General features: G+C 50.9%; 1 protein-coding gene across 1 annotated transcript in view; it reads right to left on the reverse strand.

Moving 5' to 3' along the window:
• Positions 1-15,168, reverse strand: part of TSHZ3 (teashirt zinc finger homeobox 3) — a 56,932-nt gene extending 41,764 nt beyond the window's left edge. Inside the window, exon 1 of the mRNA XM_005871603.2 lies at positions 14,745-15,168. Coding sequence (XP_005871665.1) covers positions 14,745-14,784 — 40 coding nt within the window. The 5' untranslated portion in view covers positions 14,785-15,168. The remainder of the gene's footprint in view (positions 1-14,744) is intronic.
• Positions 15,169-15,174: the final 6 nt, after the last annotated feature.

The following is a 15,174-nucleotide window of genomic DNA, read 5'->3' on the forward strand; positions in this document are numbered from 1 at the left end:
ACCCCCCGGACCAGGAGCAGGGCAGCTGCCCGAGCACCACGGCGAAGAGAGGCGCCCCCCCCCCTTATCATCCGCCACCCAAACAATTTGTTTAACCAGCAAATCCTCAGCCAAACTCCTGGCACGAAGAATGTGCTCTCTCTCCAGAAAAAATCCCTATCAAACCACCAAATGAGAACCATACAATGCGCCGTCTGCAACAAAACAAGCAAACAAAACGACTTTGCTGGTCTCCTCCCAACCTGAGCCACAGGCCACAGGCAGGGGCTCGGCAGACCAGCAGACTGTCCTGGTGAGGCCACAGGGGAGGGATCCTGGGCCACCCATAACCCAGGGCTCCCTCTAACCTTGGTCAGTGCGGTCCTGTTAAGAATGGCCCCGCTGTCACCTCAGCCAGGTCGCCCCATGAACTGAATAAACGTTACCACAGAACACCAGGTAACGAAAGGTGTTTTCCTTAGAGACATGGTAAATGCTTCACTCCTTTCATAGGGAACGCATACATGTGCTTCCAAACCTTGCCCACCCCCCCATCAGGAAGCCTGTGCCCCAGGACCCAGCATGAGCGAGCTGGTGCATGGCTCCCGGACCAAGACCTTGCTGGTATTTTATTTTCCCCTTTGCCCAGCTGACCACACCTTTGTTCTACCGCTTATTCACACACACACACACACACACACACACACCCCGAAGGAACTGCAGTCACGTAGCACGGTGTCCACGGTATTACTTTATACGGGAAGAGGAAGCAATACCACCGCAGCCTCGTGTATTACAGCAGCAGAGGACAGCCATCTGATATATATGAAGGCGCCATTTTCCTACAGGCCCAGAGCAAAAACAAAGGTGGCTCGTGGACGCCAAGAAGGGGACCGCTCCGCCAAGTGAAAACCACGGGGACCCCAGCCTGGTCCCCCAAATGTGCATCATGCCCTCTTCCAAAGCTCTCCTCAGGCAGGGGAAACTGTATCTCAGGTCTGGTAAGTGTTTCACATGCCCTGACCTAGAGGGAGGGGAGCTGGCTAATTTGGTTCTTTGTCTCTATTGTGGTTAATTTCTGCCCGTGCATCTATCCGTGGTTAATTTGTGCTTTCCTGGTATCTGTCTTATCCCAGGCTCTGGCAAAGCCCACGGGGCCGGGGCCACACCTGCTTTGAGTCTGTGGTGGCTGAACTAGGAAAAGGCAGAATGACTTCCAGGTAAACGCATCTCATGGACCTACCACGGGGGCTGCGTCATGTGGAGAAAACACTCCAGCATCAGCTGAAAGAAGCTCCCGGGCGAACGTGCGGCCGTGAGCGTGCACCCCCCTAGAGACCCCTGTCTCCTCTGCCTCCATTGTCCCAGGGACACAGTTGCTAAAATTCTGGCTAAAACATGCACTTGCAGAACCAAAACCTCCTGTGAAGAATCACTGGCCTGCCCTCCCTCTGCCTGTCCCCCGTTGTTGTGTGAGTCACTTGAATAGGTGCCTGGGGGAGCCTGAAGCAAGAGACCCCAGACACAGCTCCAAACAATGACCGGCATGGACTTCTCCACACTTAGAGACCCGGCCTTTCTTTCTTGATTTTTGTCGTCCTTTTTAAGAAAAAGCAAACTTCCATCTGATTGCACCAGCTCTGATGATGGGTATTTTTATGGGAATTTGTAAACCTACCTTCTCTCAGGGGCTGCACCTTTTGGAATTGCTGTGGCTGACACTGAGCAGAGGGGAGAGAAACTGCCCAGACCCAAACAGCCCGTTCTCACAGGGGACAGGAAGCCCTCAGGGCCCTGGCAGGCACCCACGGCCTCGCTGGGCTTCCAGCAGCAAGCCCTTGGCAGGTCAAGAGCAGGCGCTGCCCAAGAAAATGTGGAACCTCAGTAAGAACCATAAAAACCACGATGTAGTCAGGACCCCAGTTGGACCCAACAGCCCAAAAGGGCATCTCAAGGACCTAAGGAGTAACTTGAAGTCAAACAGGTCAAGTTCTGAATAAGAACACCTCCTCCAGCCACCTGAGCAGGGGAGGCCTCTGTGAGGGCTCCAGCAAACCCGGCAGGAGCTTTTCTTATCCGAGTCTCAGTCTCTCCCCGCCCCATCCCCCCCGTGGGCTCCTAGCACAATATGAAGAAGGTGGGCATCACACCTGAGCTGCCCCCCCCCCAGGACTCCCCTAGGATGCTCAGCAACGAGGCCCCAGTAATTCTGTGAACAAGGAGCTGAGGGGTGGAGTTCCCAGAGTCCCTAACTGGTGCACCCTGAGAACATTGTCCCAACCCAAAAAAATTGTTGCTGTCTGCCTTCTCCTGGATTCTAATATTCAGGCCTTTTCTCCTCCTGCTAATTTTAGAAGTCCTGCTATTCTTTGGGAAGAGAATGGTGTGAAAATCAAGTATCGTATCCAAAAATAAAAGAGTGGATCTGTTCAGGGCTTGTAGCATATTTAACGGAAAAGCAACTCCAGATATGCCACTTTCTATCTAGTCTTTAATACGTTTTCCAATTTCTCCCGAATATTTTAGCTTCAGAAAAGTCAAGGATGAAGTTCCTAATCTATGAATATTTTTGAGACTGATATGGGCACCCAAGATTACTTCTAGGTTGTACCTGGGGGTCTGTTCAGAAAGTGATGTGAGGTCATCGATCAGAAGGCAAGGCACCGGTGGCTTTGTGGCGACACTTGGATGCATTACAGACTGTTCCTTGGGAGCGTGTCCCCAGATGGGTGAAGGGACAGACACCGAGCGCTCCCCACGGACGCTGAAGGGGGACTTCATGGCCTGCGCTCCAAGCCTCCCACCTTTATTTTTAGAACAAGTTCCTGTAAGCTAAGGCCTCCAGTTGTTCCAGACCCACCACCGCTGTGGACAGGCATGGGGTCCTGGTAGCAGGGCCCCTCTCGTTCCTGGGGTCTGAGGCTCTCCTGAATAACCCGCGTGGCTGCCCGGGAGCCGAGGCCCAGTGCAGGGTGGCACGGCCACCTGCAGACCCCAGCCTGTGCCTCCTCCAGCCAGGCAGGCCCCAGATTTGGGACGGAAAGTTAGAACTCTGCGTCAAGCCCTTCACGCAAACAATAAATATTACTTCTGCTCATAATCAGACTTTTCCCCAGCATAGTCTTTGAATGTTGAACCTTTTTCAATTAATTAAAAACTATGCACTGCAGAGTGCACATTTTATCAGCCCTCAGCTGCTTAAGTGTCTAGAAAAGACCAGGCAGTTTTTCTTTCTTCCTTTCTTTCTTCCTTTCTTTCTTTTTCTTTTTTTTTTTTTCCAGGCAACCCAGAGCAAGTACTTGCAAGGGTCATATCTTTTTAATTATCTTTTCTCCCTCTGATTAATTATTCCGTCTGACAATAGCGTGTTTCTAATGCTATTCACCTGCCTTTGATGATTGACAACTTTTCTGTCTGATTCAGAGCAAACAGCTGCTGCCACAATCTCCTAGCAACCGGGGTGTGATGGATGAGCCCCCGAGATGGATGGCTGCAATAAATCATGTCTCTAGCCACAAAACTGAGGAAAGGGGATAAGAAGAAAAGCGGACAAAACAAAACAAGGTTTCTTCCCGTGAGTGCACTCAGCTCCTTACCAATTAGACCTGAAATGGACTCTGCACCTGTTAATAGCAAAGTTTTCCTAATCAGCGAAAATGGGGCGCTGCCGTTTGTACCAGAGGTGTTTACAACTGTTCCTGCAAAGGGGCCCTTGTCCTCCAATTACCTCCAACACAGCCAAGTGCAAGGGCAGAGGACCAAAGTTGTGCTTTCTCCCATGAAGTCTCAGAGAGACGCAATGCCACCTCTTTACAGTCAGATGTGGTTCCAGGCACCAACAAAGAATAGGAATCTGACTCCACCTGATGTTTGGCAGCAGCTGAGCCACCCTGAGAGTGAGCCCTAAGTCACCCTGTATGCAGGGTCAGGCTGCTCCCACTCAAAACAGACACACACACACCAAGTGGCCGGACTGGTGAGTGAATGAGCCCATTTCCATCTTGACAGTCGGGGAAGTTTGTTCAGGAAGCAGCGCAGTAAGACACCCAGCCATCCACGAGCTCCAGGTCTAACTCCCTGTCCCATCGCTTCTAAAAGTAACGTCCACACTGTCGTCACACCAGCAGCCCTCAATGTACCCCGCAGACTCAGATGAAGTCGCCTATTCCACAGAAGGCCTGACACTGCATGTGCACTCTGGGGGCTCCTAGCGGACAGGACGCGGCAGGGAGGCCTCTGCAGCAGCCGGGAAAGGCCTGGCCTTGCTGGGTCTCCCTGGGAGAGCGTCCAGCCTGCCGCCCTGCGTGCCTCCAGTAGGTGGGGTGTCCTGGAGCAGAGCTCAGGGGCCTGGAAACAGCTGTCCACATCAGTCCTGGCGGGGTCCACGGGGGCCTCGAGGGGGACAGCGTGCAGACACAAAGGGGAGAGGCTGCAGGGAGCGGGGGCAGAAAGCCACGGAAGATCATTTTTTATCTGAAATATTCCTGCGACGTGGAAGTCTATGTTTCTTCATTCCCACACTGCTCACCAAGCCAGCCAGTATTTTCTGAATCGTCATATTGTACTAAGCTTTTCAGATACAGACTTTTTAAAGTATGTCACAGAGTTTTAAAAATCAGACAAGGGCCCTGGCTTCGGGAACTACAGCTCTGTTTACATTTTATTGTTTCCTACGTGACTCCCTCTGTCAGGAAGAGAGGGAGAGGAACAGAGAGAGGGGGAGAGAAGTTAGTTGCCTGTTAGCTTTCATATAAATCACAAATACTTCATTTTTCCCTGTGTCCTTGGAAATCAGTCAGACTTACCCCCCCTTAGGGTGTCTTCTCTATTGTCAATGGAGGCCCGAGTCGGTCAGCAGCAATGGGAACCAAGGCCGATCGATGGAAACACACACAGGCCTCTACCCTGCCCCAGCTCAGCCAGCTCTCGAGTTACAGGTCTGCACGGCAAGTCTAAATAATATTCAAAATGATAAATGGCCCCTCCGCCCGCACCCTCCATCCATCTTTTTTTAAGAAACATCCATCTTCAGGAACGCATGTTTGAGTCATGTGGAGCCAGGAGCCCTGAGACTCATTTACACCCTCACCAGCCAGGGGGCTTGAATGATACCTGTCAACCTGGGTTTCGTGTGTGTGTGTGTGTGTGTGTGTGTTGGGGGGGCTGGGTTTTTTGTTTGTTTGTTTGTTTTTTCATTGACTGTTAAAGGGAAAAAATCAGGGGAGAGAGGAAAGGAATGGGGGAGGCTCCACAAGAGCATCCCAGGCTGAACAGTGCGGTTGAACCGAGAGTGTGAAGGAACATAACCTCTTCCTCGCCTCTGCCAATCAAGGCCCCGGCCACACACCTGACAGCACGCAGGCTGGCCTGTCCTCGCCCTCTCCCCTCGCCCTCTCCGAGTCAGCAGTGCTCTCTCTGCAGCCTGCAGAACTGTGTGGGGAGGAGACAGCGTGCAGTGGGCTTCCCTCCCTCCCCGCTGTCTGGCTGGGGCCCACATGATAAATGACATATGTCATTCTGTCAGGAGGGAAGGGTGGGTCAGTGATGTATGACTCCGCTGAAAAGGAAATCGACTGTTTGGCACGGTGCAGCTCTTCCCCACCAGGATCTGCTCACAACTCTGAAATGAATTCTGCGCCGTTTCAAGTGCATACTTAGGGCAGGCTGATGGGAGGCCTGGGGAAACCACACTTTATCCTCCCTGCCCTTCCCTCGGCAAAGGGGGAAAAGGTGCCACCACTGGGCACCTGCCAAAGGCCACGCGTGTGTCAGCGTCTCCAGCAGCTGCACACCTCGGGCGATTAAAAACGGGACTTGGGAAAAAAATTAAGTGGCGTCAGGTTAGTCCTTTTATTTATTTATTTTTTAATGGCAAAGGGCTGACACAAAAGCAAGATAAAAATTAGCATGTTTGAAGTCATCATCCGCAGCTTGACATCTGCATAGTAAATTTTAAAGGAGAAAATGTGTCAGACGCCAGGAGCGGCTCCCCTCCCCCTTTCATTAGCTCACTGCCAGGGTGGCACCGCTGAACCTCATTATGGCGGGAGGATTTATGGAGCTGAACCCAATGGCAAAGAAAAGGCATCTGTCAATAATTGTAGGGAGCTGCACTCACAGCTTTGAAATCTCATTAAGTATGCAGTTATCAGGCATAAAGATCAAAAACATTACTCAACTCCGACAGAATCTTATGCAGGAACATTAATTAGCAACAGGCCTACAGTACAAAAAAAAAAAAAGGACTACAGACTTCCTCTCACACCTGCCCAACCCACAAACCTAAAGCAACACTCCCCCTCCCGCCCGAAAAAAAATAATTCCCAGCATCTGAGGCTGATCAAGAACATGAAACAAGAGAGACACACAGAAAGGAGAGGGAGGGAAGGGGTGGGCGGCCGCGGGGAGGGAGGAGAGGGAGGGCGGGGACATTCAGTTGAGAAAGGCTTGGCGGTGAGGAGAGAAAAGGAAGAAGCTGTCAAACTTGAGAAGGATGTCAGCGCTGGCCCTGATTACAGGGGCCTATGGAGTTCTCAGACCTTTTATCATCCTCGCCATCAAACCCCGCCAGGGAGACATCCCGGACAGCTGGTGGCTGCCTGCTGCAGCCCAGGCCCAGGGCCCGACAGGGACCCTGTGGGTTGGCCCTGCTCACCTGGCAGGCAGGGAGCCCAGGCCCAGCGCCCAGGAGGCAGGCCTGCTGGACCCTCTGCAGCGAGCCCTGTCCTCTGGGCCTGCTCTGCCCCTGGGGGTCTGGTCCACTGAAGCCATGGCCAGAGCCCACTCCAAGGGCCCTGGGAGTCCCCACGGTCACTGTCCACTTCATCACCATCTTCAAACACCTTTTCTTCCTCCAAAGAGTCTTTGGCAACCCCTTCTCATGCATCTATTTTCTCCTAATTTATTTCTGTGTGTGACTGATTTATATACTTTGTCATTTAAAACACATTGAAAAATAAATAAAATAAAATAAAATAAAATAAAAATGTGCAGAATCCACATCCAAGCTGTCAGGCCAGTTCTGGGTCATGGGGCCTCGTGACCTTTGTCGCACGAGGGACAGGGCACAGCTGACACGGGCGTCGCACAGATCCCCATGCCCCCCCCCCCGACTCCATGCTATCTGGGAGGAAAGCTAAAGGACAAGTTTCCTCTCCCCACACCCTCACGTCTGCAGGCTGCACTGGCAGAGAACCATCCACACGTTTGGAAACATTCCGCAAGGACTGTGATTGGGGTCTCAGGCAAACTCCTCTCATGGCCCACGGTGGCCTGGGTCAGGCCTGGAGGAGGATCCTGGGAGGGCGGGGGTCTCCAATATCACTCAGGTTTCTAACAGGCGACACCAGCCCACTTCCTGACAGGTCGTGCAACAGGCTCCCGCACGGAAGGTGTAGAATAATGACCACAAAGCATGTATTCTGTGCCCGTTTCCTTTATTGCACTGTTACAGAAGGGTGGCTTTCTCTGCTTCCCCATCAGCACATGCTGGTGTGCTCTCTCTCTCTCTCTCTCTCTCTCTCTCTCTCTCTCTCACACACACACACACACACACACACACACACACACACACACACGCCTCTTGCATAATCCACACCAGGGCCTGACACCTCCCCTCCGACACCACACTCTACCTCATGCCCCTTTCGGGAGTGTTTACCTCTCCCCTCTACAGGAGAAAATGGGCACCTTTTCCTAATGAGCCACCTCCTTAAGGAAAAGGTCATTAAGATTCCTAGGCCGCCGGCTTGGAGAGCCCTCTAAGTCCAGGTCCATCCTTCCGAATGAATGACTCTCCGTTGGAATATCAATGAACGTGGCTGAGTGAACTGTCACCTATGACCAGAACTAGTGAAGAACAGGGTGTCTGAACTAGGCTTGACGAGAGGGTGTAGCAGTAGTGCTACAATAAGGTGTTTATATTTCTCACATGCTTACCATATTACCTTTATTATGTGTAACATCAAAGTGATTACAGCAATTACATCCAACAGAATTAATTACAGAACTTCCCATCATCCCAGGATACATAAGCATCAGAGGTGAGCCGGAGAAAGGAAGCACCCTGACTGTAAGCCATTGTTGGTCTGTGTTCCCAGCAGCAATGCCACGCCAGCGGCAGCTTGCAGGAAGAGCAGGGAAGAGCAGGAAATGAGGTATATTTTCTTTAAATGAAGTAACGCTTTTGCCTAATAATATGTTGGCACTGTTGGACATATAAAATCAATTTAATTTAAGTGTACATCTTTAAAAGGGGCTGGGTAATCCACACAGCCACTGTTACTACATAAAGGAGGAAGCACATGGGTGCGACTTACAAGTCTTTACGTATGCAAAATAAATTCACTCAAGACTTCATTAATATTAATTTAAATTCAAAACCCATTTACATTAAATTGTTCATTAAAAATTGCCTATTTTATGCAACATGCATTTCTCAAAGAACTCGGAGGAAACTGAACACATAGGACTAGATTTAATGATGGAGATGGAAAATCAAAAGTAAATGAATTTGAGTCACTTCACATACATTACCAAACAGCCCTTTGCTCTCCATTAAGGATGTTCCAATTTGGGGAACAAACAAGCATTCAGAGTAGTTTGCTTTCCACGACCAGCCACTGGAGAGCATGACCTCTGGCCTGCCTGGGACGGAGAAAACGCGCCGTCTGTGGGATGCAGAGCAGCCCATCCCAGGCTGGGCTGGGGAGGAGGCAGGCTCCACCAGAGTCCCAGCTGGGCCGGAGCACGGGAGTCAGGCCTACCTTTTCATAAAGGAACCGCAGGTCGCATTGGCCAGCGCCCATCTTGGTCTAGAATTAATCATTCCTCTCGCCCCTTCACTCTGCCCCCTGCGACCCTTTATTCCCACAGCAAGGGGACCGGGGCTACGATGACAAGGAGCTGGTAAGCTCCTTGCTTTGGTGCCTCCCCCTTGAAGACGATCTGAACTTACCCTGTTTCCCCAACAGCTGTTCTGGATGAAGAAAACACAGTCATAATTAATAACATGTGTCCTGACAGTATGAATTAATAATTTACCATTAAGCCCAAACAAATTTGAAATATTCTTTAAGAGCATCCCCTTTGCACATCTGAGAAAATAAGGAAAGAAGATGGTCGAAGAGCCCAGGTAACGCGACCTTTAGAGAAAGGCTTTTTCTCCCCCTCAGTACATCTCGTGGCTGCGCTGGTTGAAATACTAAAATAATCTACAGAATTGAAAGTACTTAAACCAAAGAATCTAAGCGCTGATCAAATCAAGTGTATGTGCTCGAAATGTCTTCTTTTTAAAATGGGGTTTATGAAATATTCAGTGTTTGGTCAAGGACACCATGTAATCTTTCGAGTCAAGACTCCTCACCCCGGAGCCTGACAGGCCACTGGTCACGAGCAGAAGATGGTCTATTCCTTCTCAGAATGCACGGCATTATTCTAGTCACAAACAGGAACCTGGATTTTTACGTGTTTAACATAAATGTTTACAAATGTTTTAAAAAATTAGAGAAAGCTACCAAGTCTATATATCCATTCCTCACAATTCGGGTAAAAATTCCATGAGGGGAAAAGAAAACATTCATAGCCATTGTTTAGTAGGATTTAAAAATTAATTTAATGACTAACTGCAAATACTGGAAACTAGAATTAATCTGTCTGGATTTTTTTAAAGGCTTACAGACATTTAAATGCATGTATCGGGCACTTTATCAACCTAACATAAAATTGTCATCTTATCTTATTATATGACTGTTTTATGCATGTGTCAAAGAATTTAAAAATGACTGCCTGTCTATTGAGTCTAATTACAACTGCACATTATCTGTCTGGATGTACTAGTCCACATCATTGTTACCAAATACAATATATTGTATTCACCTTGCGTTTCTAACTTCAGACAGAGAAACCACCATTTGGAGGATAAGTAACACCCACACAGACACATACACACACACACACACACACACGCACACACACGCACACAAACACAATCACACACATGCGCACACACACGAACACACACAAGAACACACACGCACACCACACACGCACACAACAACAATCACACACATGCGCACACACACGAACACACACAAGAACACACACGCACACACACGCACACCTGAGCGAGTGTGGGGAAGTGCCACCACGTCCTGTGCTGTGCTGTTTGCCTCCATGGCTGAGGGGTGATGCTACCGAGTGCTACAAAATGGCTTAAGGAAAGCCCGGCGGGTAACCACACTACACAGATGGGAGACACACACCCTACTTTTCTAACTGCAAGACCGAAGCTATTTTTACAGTCCGTCCAGGGACAGGCAGGAGAGCCGCCCGCCTGCGCGCCGAAGGGCTTGACCTGCTCGCGCTGCTGGATGAGACGTGGCTGCTGTGCACCAGGGCCAGGGACTCCCGTCCTCCCCCTGCTCCCGCCTGCGCCTGAGCCCTGGCTTCCCCACGACGCAGACACGCGTGGCAGGGGAAGCACGCCACAAGGGGCCGGCCCTTCTCCTCCCAGACCCCGAAGCGGAGGTGGGAGGAAGGGTTTTAGTTCTGGGGTCTCACCTGGGTTTCCTGGCCCTGAGCAGTCACCTCTCATTCTCATCACTTTGCAAAACCATCTTTAGTAAAAAGAGGAAAAATGCAGACTTGTGAGGCAATTTCGGGAGTAACTGCTGATACATCAGTTATTGACTGTCTCGCTGCCGTTTATGAGCGCGCTCAAGGCAAAACTGAGAACAAAATGACAACATCAACCGCTCGCAATCAAGTGTGGCCCTGGAGAGCACTGAAGCCCTAACTGACAGTTGTCAGGATAATGGGGGCCCAGCCGCCGGTTCCGGAAGATTCCCTCCCTTGTGTGGATGTCCAGGGAATATCCTTGCCTCCTGCCCTCTTTGTTTTCTCCTTCATCTTGATTTTCCTTTTAAAATCTGCGCTGCTCCTCCCATTTTGCAGGAAGGGGGGATCACAGAGCACCCAAAGCAGTCATTTGCCGCCTTGCCACAGGGCAGACACCTGTCCACAGGAGAAGCGTGTGGCAGGTGTGAGGGAAGTGCGTTCCCCAGGCCGAACCACGGTGCCCCGATGCTCCCGGAGCCGCCAGGAGAGAAGAGAAAGCTGTTCTCAGAGCTGCCCGGCAGGTACGTGGAGAAGACTTAGGAAGGCGAGGGTGGTGCACTGGGCACCGCATGCCCTGTCTGCTGGCGGCGTGAGCCCCTGTGCCTGCCACCACGGCCATCCTGCTGTCCCAGCAGGTGCCAAGGGGTCCAAACACTGTGATAAAAGTCAAGAAGCTTAAGGCTCACCCTGGGAATATGACCCCAGGAGCCCCAAGGGAGACTCTTCTCTCTCAACAAATAAGACACCCAAGGTCAGTGGCAAGTTGTTGTTCACTGAGGATTTTTTTGAAAGTTTAGCTAATAGCTTTTTATAATTTTACATTTTCTCCAGAAAATGAAGATGAACGGATCAAATGTTATCTGCTAATAAGTGTTGCTCTAAATGCTTTCCTGATATTTAAAAAAAACCACACACAACATGTTTAAAAGCAAACATTGGGAGAGAGCGAGGCTCAGCAAGGAATAATGGTCTCTCTCCCCTGAAGGGCATCGGCCTCCCTAGCCCACTCCTATGAGTTCTGCAGACAGCAACCTCCGTCCAGCACCAGAGTGCGGCCCTCCGAAACCCACCGGAGGAAGGGCACTCCTGCCGGCTCCTCTCCAGCAGGTGAAGAAATCTCTCTCCCTTGGAGAAGACACCGGGCCATGCATAATTTCTATCAGAAAAAATTCTAAAGTGCAGAAATCGGTCTCTTCAGGGATTCCTGGAGCCTGCTTCGGCTTTGCAGCGAGGCGGGCTCCATTTGGCCCAGAGAGAAAGCCCCGCACCTGTGCGCCGTGCCTTCACGCTCTGCCCAGCTCTCAGGCCTTTGTGGTTGTTATTCTACCCCAGACCATTAAAAGGGCCCTAATTCCTATGACATGATTATCCAGGTACCAAAGCCCATTTGTCACCTGCAGCAGAAAATTGAGTTAATGCACAACTAAAGGCAGCCAGGACTGTGTAATATCAACTTGATTACATCAAACTAGCTGCAAACCTAATTCTGCTGGATGACACTGCGTCGGGCTTGTCATCTCCAATCATTAAAGCTGTCAGAAATCCATCAGGTTTACAGCTAATTAGGTGAACACTAATGAAGCTGGCAAAACAACTTTTCTTTTTTTATGGCTGAGCGGACCTTTCACTTTGGAGGGGAAAAATCCTCGAGGATCCTCAAGGTTGCTGGGGACTGGATTTTCAGTTACCAATCAGTAGACATCTTCCTTTTTCCCACTCTCTCTCTCTCTCTCTCAGTACAAAGCAATCAATGTGTCGTCACTCCCAGGACGCCACAAAAGCAGGCATGAACCTTATAACTTGCAGCTGTGAGAACTAAAACAGGAGGAAAAAATGGGAAGTATCTTGTCCATTTAAACAAACAAACAAACAAACAAAAACCCCAAAACTCTCACAGCTCACGTATTGGCCTGTGCATACTTATCTATCGCTGGCCTAGAGGTGGAGGTTTTCCCTCCTCTCCTTAAATAAGTCACCCTTCAGACATCCCCACCCCCACCCCCCACACGTCCATTAGCCAAGGCATTCTGATAACGTAAATCCAAAACCAGGGTATGGGAAGAAAGAAAGCACTCACGCTGCCAACTTCTGATTGACCATTAAGCTATTGATGAATGTGCCTGTCAGGAGAGAGACAATTAAATCAAATATGAAACAAAGTCGTTTTGACGGGTCATTTTGATAGAGCAAAACCATTCTTCCATCTCCTATTAGTCGTGCAGTCAAGTTTTTACATAATGAGTATTTCTTAACTAACCTGAGATTTCCTGCCTGGCTTTTTAAAAGGTGCAAAAAATTAGTGAACAGGTTGCTTTTAAAATGTACATTTCTTTCTTATCTAATATTTTTAGCAGAAAGTTATCAAATAAGAGTGTCAGATTGGCAAGGTGGGAGAGAAAGATGAACCAATCGTAGAGAGAGTTCTAAACCAAATGTAAGTTGGGATCACATATGGCTCATTTGACTGAGGCACACAGATACCTTAAAATGTGCATCAAAGAGAAAAGAAAAAATCCCAGAGACTGGAAGAAGCCCAAGACACTCCTACTGCCGAGCTCTGTGAAGGAATCCTCCAAACTTTTAGAGGTTATTTTAGGCAGATAAGCTCTTTCTTGAGCTTGAATTCAAAGCAGAAGGTGGTATGGTCAAGTAGCATCGCCAGGAGATGACTTGAGAGGCAGCACCCTCCCTACAGCCACGCTGGGGGTGGTCAAACTTTCTAAATTTGGGCCACACTGGGCATAGAGAACAAAACCTGAATTACACCCCTCAAACCAAACCTATTTATCCTATGATTTTCTTAAGACACTAACAAGAAAGCACGTTTCTGGGAGAAGAAAGACTCTCATTCCCACAACCCATCCACCCTGCCGCCCCTCTGTAAGGAGTTCTGAGAGGAGCCAGCTTGTGAGCTCCACCGGCAGCTGGTCAGCAGGAAGGACAGGGCCCTGAGCATCACCCACCATTACTACAGGCACAAGACCTTTATCTAAGAAGGCACCAGGCAAGGTCTTGGCCCTTCTCTCTGCCCTCCCTCCTTTCACCAAAGGAAAAGAACAGAAAAGAAGAGAAAACGAAAGAAAGAAACCTCCACTTCGCCTCCCGTCCGGGCAGCCTCTGACCCACAGCACATGAGTGTTACTCATCAAAATGCATCCCATCCATACGTGGTCCTCTCAGCAGTGGGTCCCAAATCCCAAAGTTGCACTGACAGGGCCCTAGTGACGTCACACAGCTTGGCCTCACCATTGCCAGTGATTTATTGATGTTTATTGGGAATGAATAGATCAAAGGCAGCAGCATGACAGGCGATCAATCAGTCATCAAATCAAGGGTGGCAAGGGGCCAGTACCCCTTCTTCCAAGCAACATGCCCCCAACTGACATTATTGCAAAATAATGTTATGTGTGTGGGTTCGGTTTGATTTTCAATGATGCTTTTTCTAGAAAAGATAAAAAGCTTAGTCTTAACAGGAGTTGACACTCCTGGCACAAAAAAAAAAAGGAAAAAAAGTACTCAGACACATCCCAGAACTAAGTGCTAGGAGGCAATGAGGTGGGAGAGGCAGTGTGAGGAAGCAGGGGCTGGAGGGGGAGCCAGCCGGGTAAATGGCACGCCAGCATCTAACACCGACTTGACAGTCATCTGACAATACCCAGACTCTGTGCGCTCTGGTTTCCACCGCTGTGCCCGGTTTGGGCCCAATAAAGGAAGACTCGATCCGGTTGGCAGTAAGGTGACCTGGCAGTCCCAGCCCTCCAGCTGCAGGAGGACAGGAAAGGTGTCCCGGGGAACTCAGTGACCCCGCCTGCCCCCCACAGACAGACACAGTAGAGGCTCCTTCCCACCCCCTCCGCAGCCAGAGAGCTGAGGAGTCAGAAGCCAGCCGGCTTCAGTCTCCGGATGCCCTAAGTGGGTGCCAGCAGGGCTAGAACAGAACGCGGCTGGTGTCCGGAGGGCGCCGGGTCCGGGAGGTGGGCACAGGCACCCAAAGAGGGGAGCAGCGAGGAGCCTGTGCCCCGAGTCACTCTGCGCGGGCAGAGGCAGAGGGGCGGGAGCGGGGCCAGCCAAGCAGGGTCGCCACTGGCTGGAGCCCCGGGCGAGCGGAGGAAGAGGAGGAGGAGAGGAGGAGAGGAAGCGGCTCGTACCTGCTGCGCGCCGGGGCGCCTGCTGCTTCCTCCTCGGCATGATGCTCCTCCGGCGACTGCCACTGCCGCCGCACCGCCGCTGCCGGGCTGAGGAGCAGGAGGGAGGGGCGGCGGGCCCGAGGGGGGGCCAGGCGGGCTGGCTCTCAGCCTCCCCCCCAGAGAGGGCCGCCCGCAGGATGCTGCTGCGCCCAGGCTCTCAGTGTCCCCCCCTCTCTGCGCTCCACCGCGATCCCGAACGTGCGGAGGGAAGAAGGAGGGCGGGCGCGGGAGGCTCGGGAGGGAGGAGCACAGGGGGGGTGGGGAGGGAGGACCGCGCTGCCGGCGGAATGGGAAGTTTGACAAATCGCTCCAGAGGCCAAAGGAGGAGGGGGCGGGGAGCAGCGGCGGCCCTGCCCCCCCTTCTTGCCCGGTCCCCAGATGAGGTGGGGGG

This window comes from Myotis brandtii, unplaced genomic scaffold (genome assembly GCF_000412655.1).
Source record: "Myotis brandtii unplaced genomic scaffold, ASM41265v1 scaffold35, whole genome shotgun sequence".
NCBI lineage: Eukaryota > Metazoa > Chordata > Mammalia > Chiroptera > Vespertilionidae > Myotis > Myotis brandtii.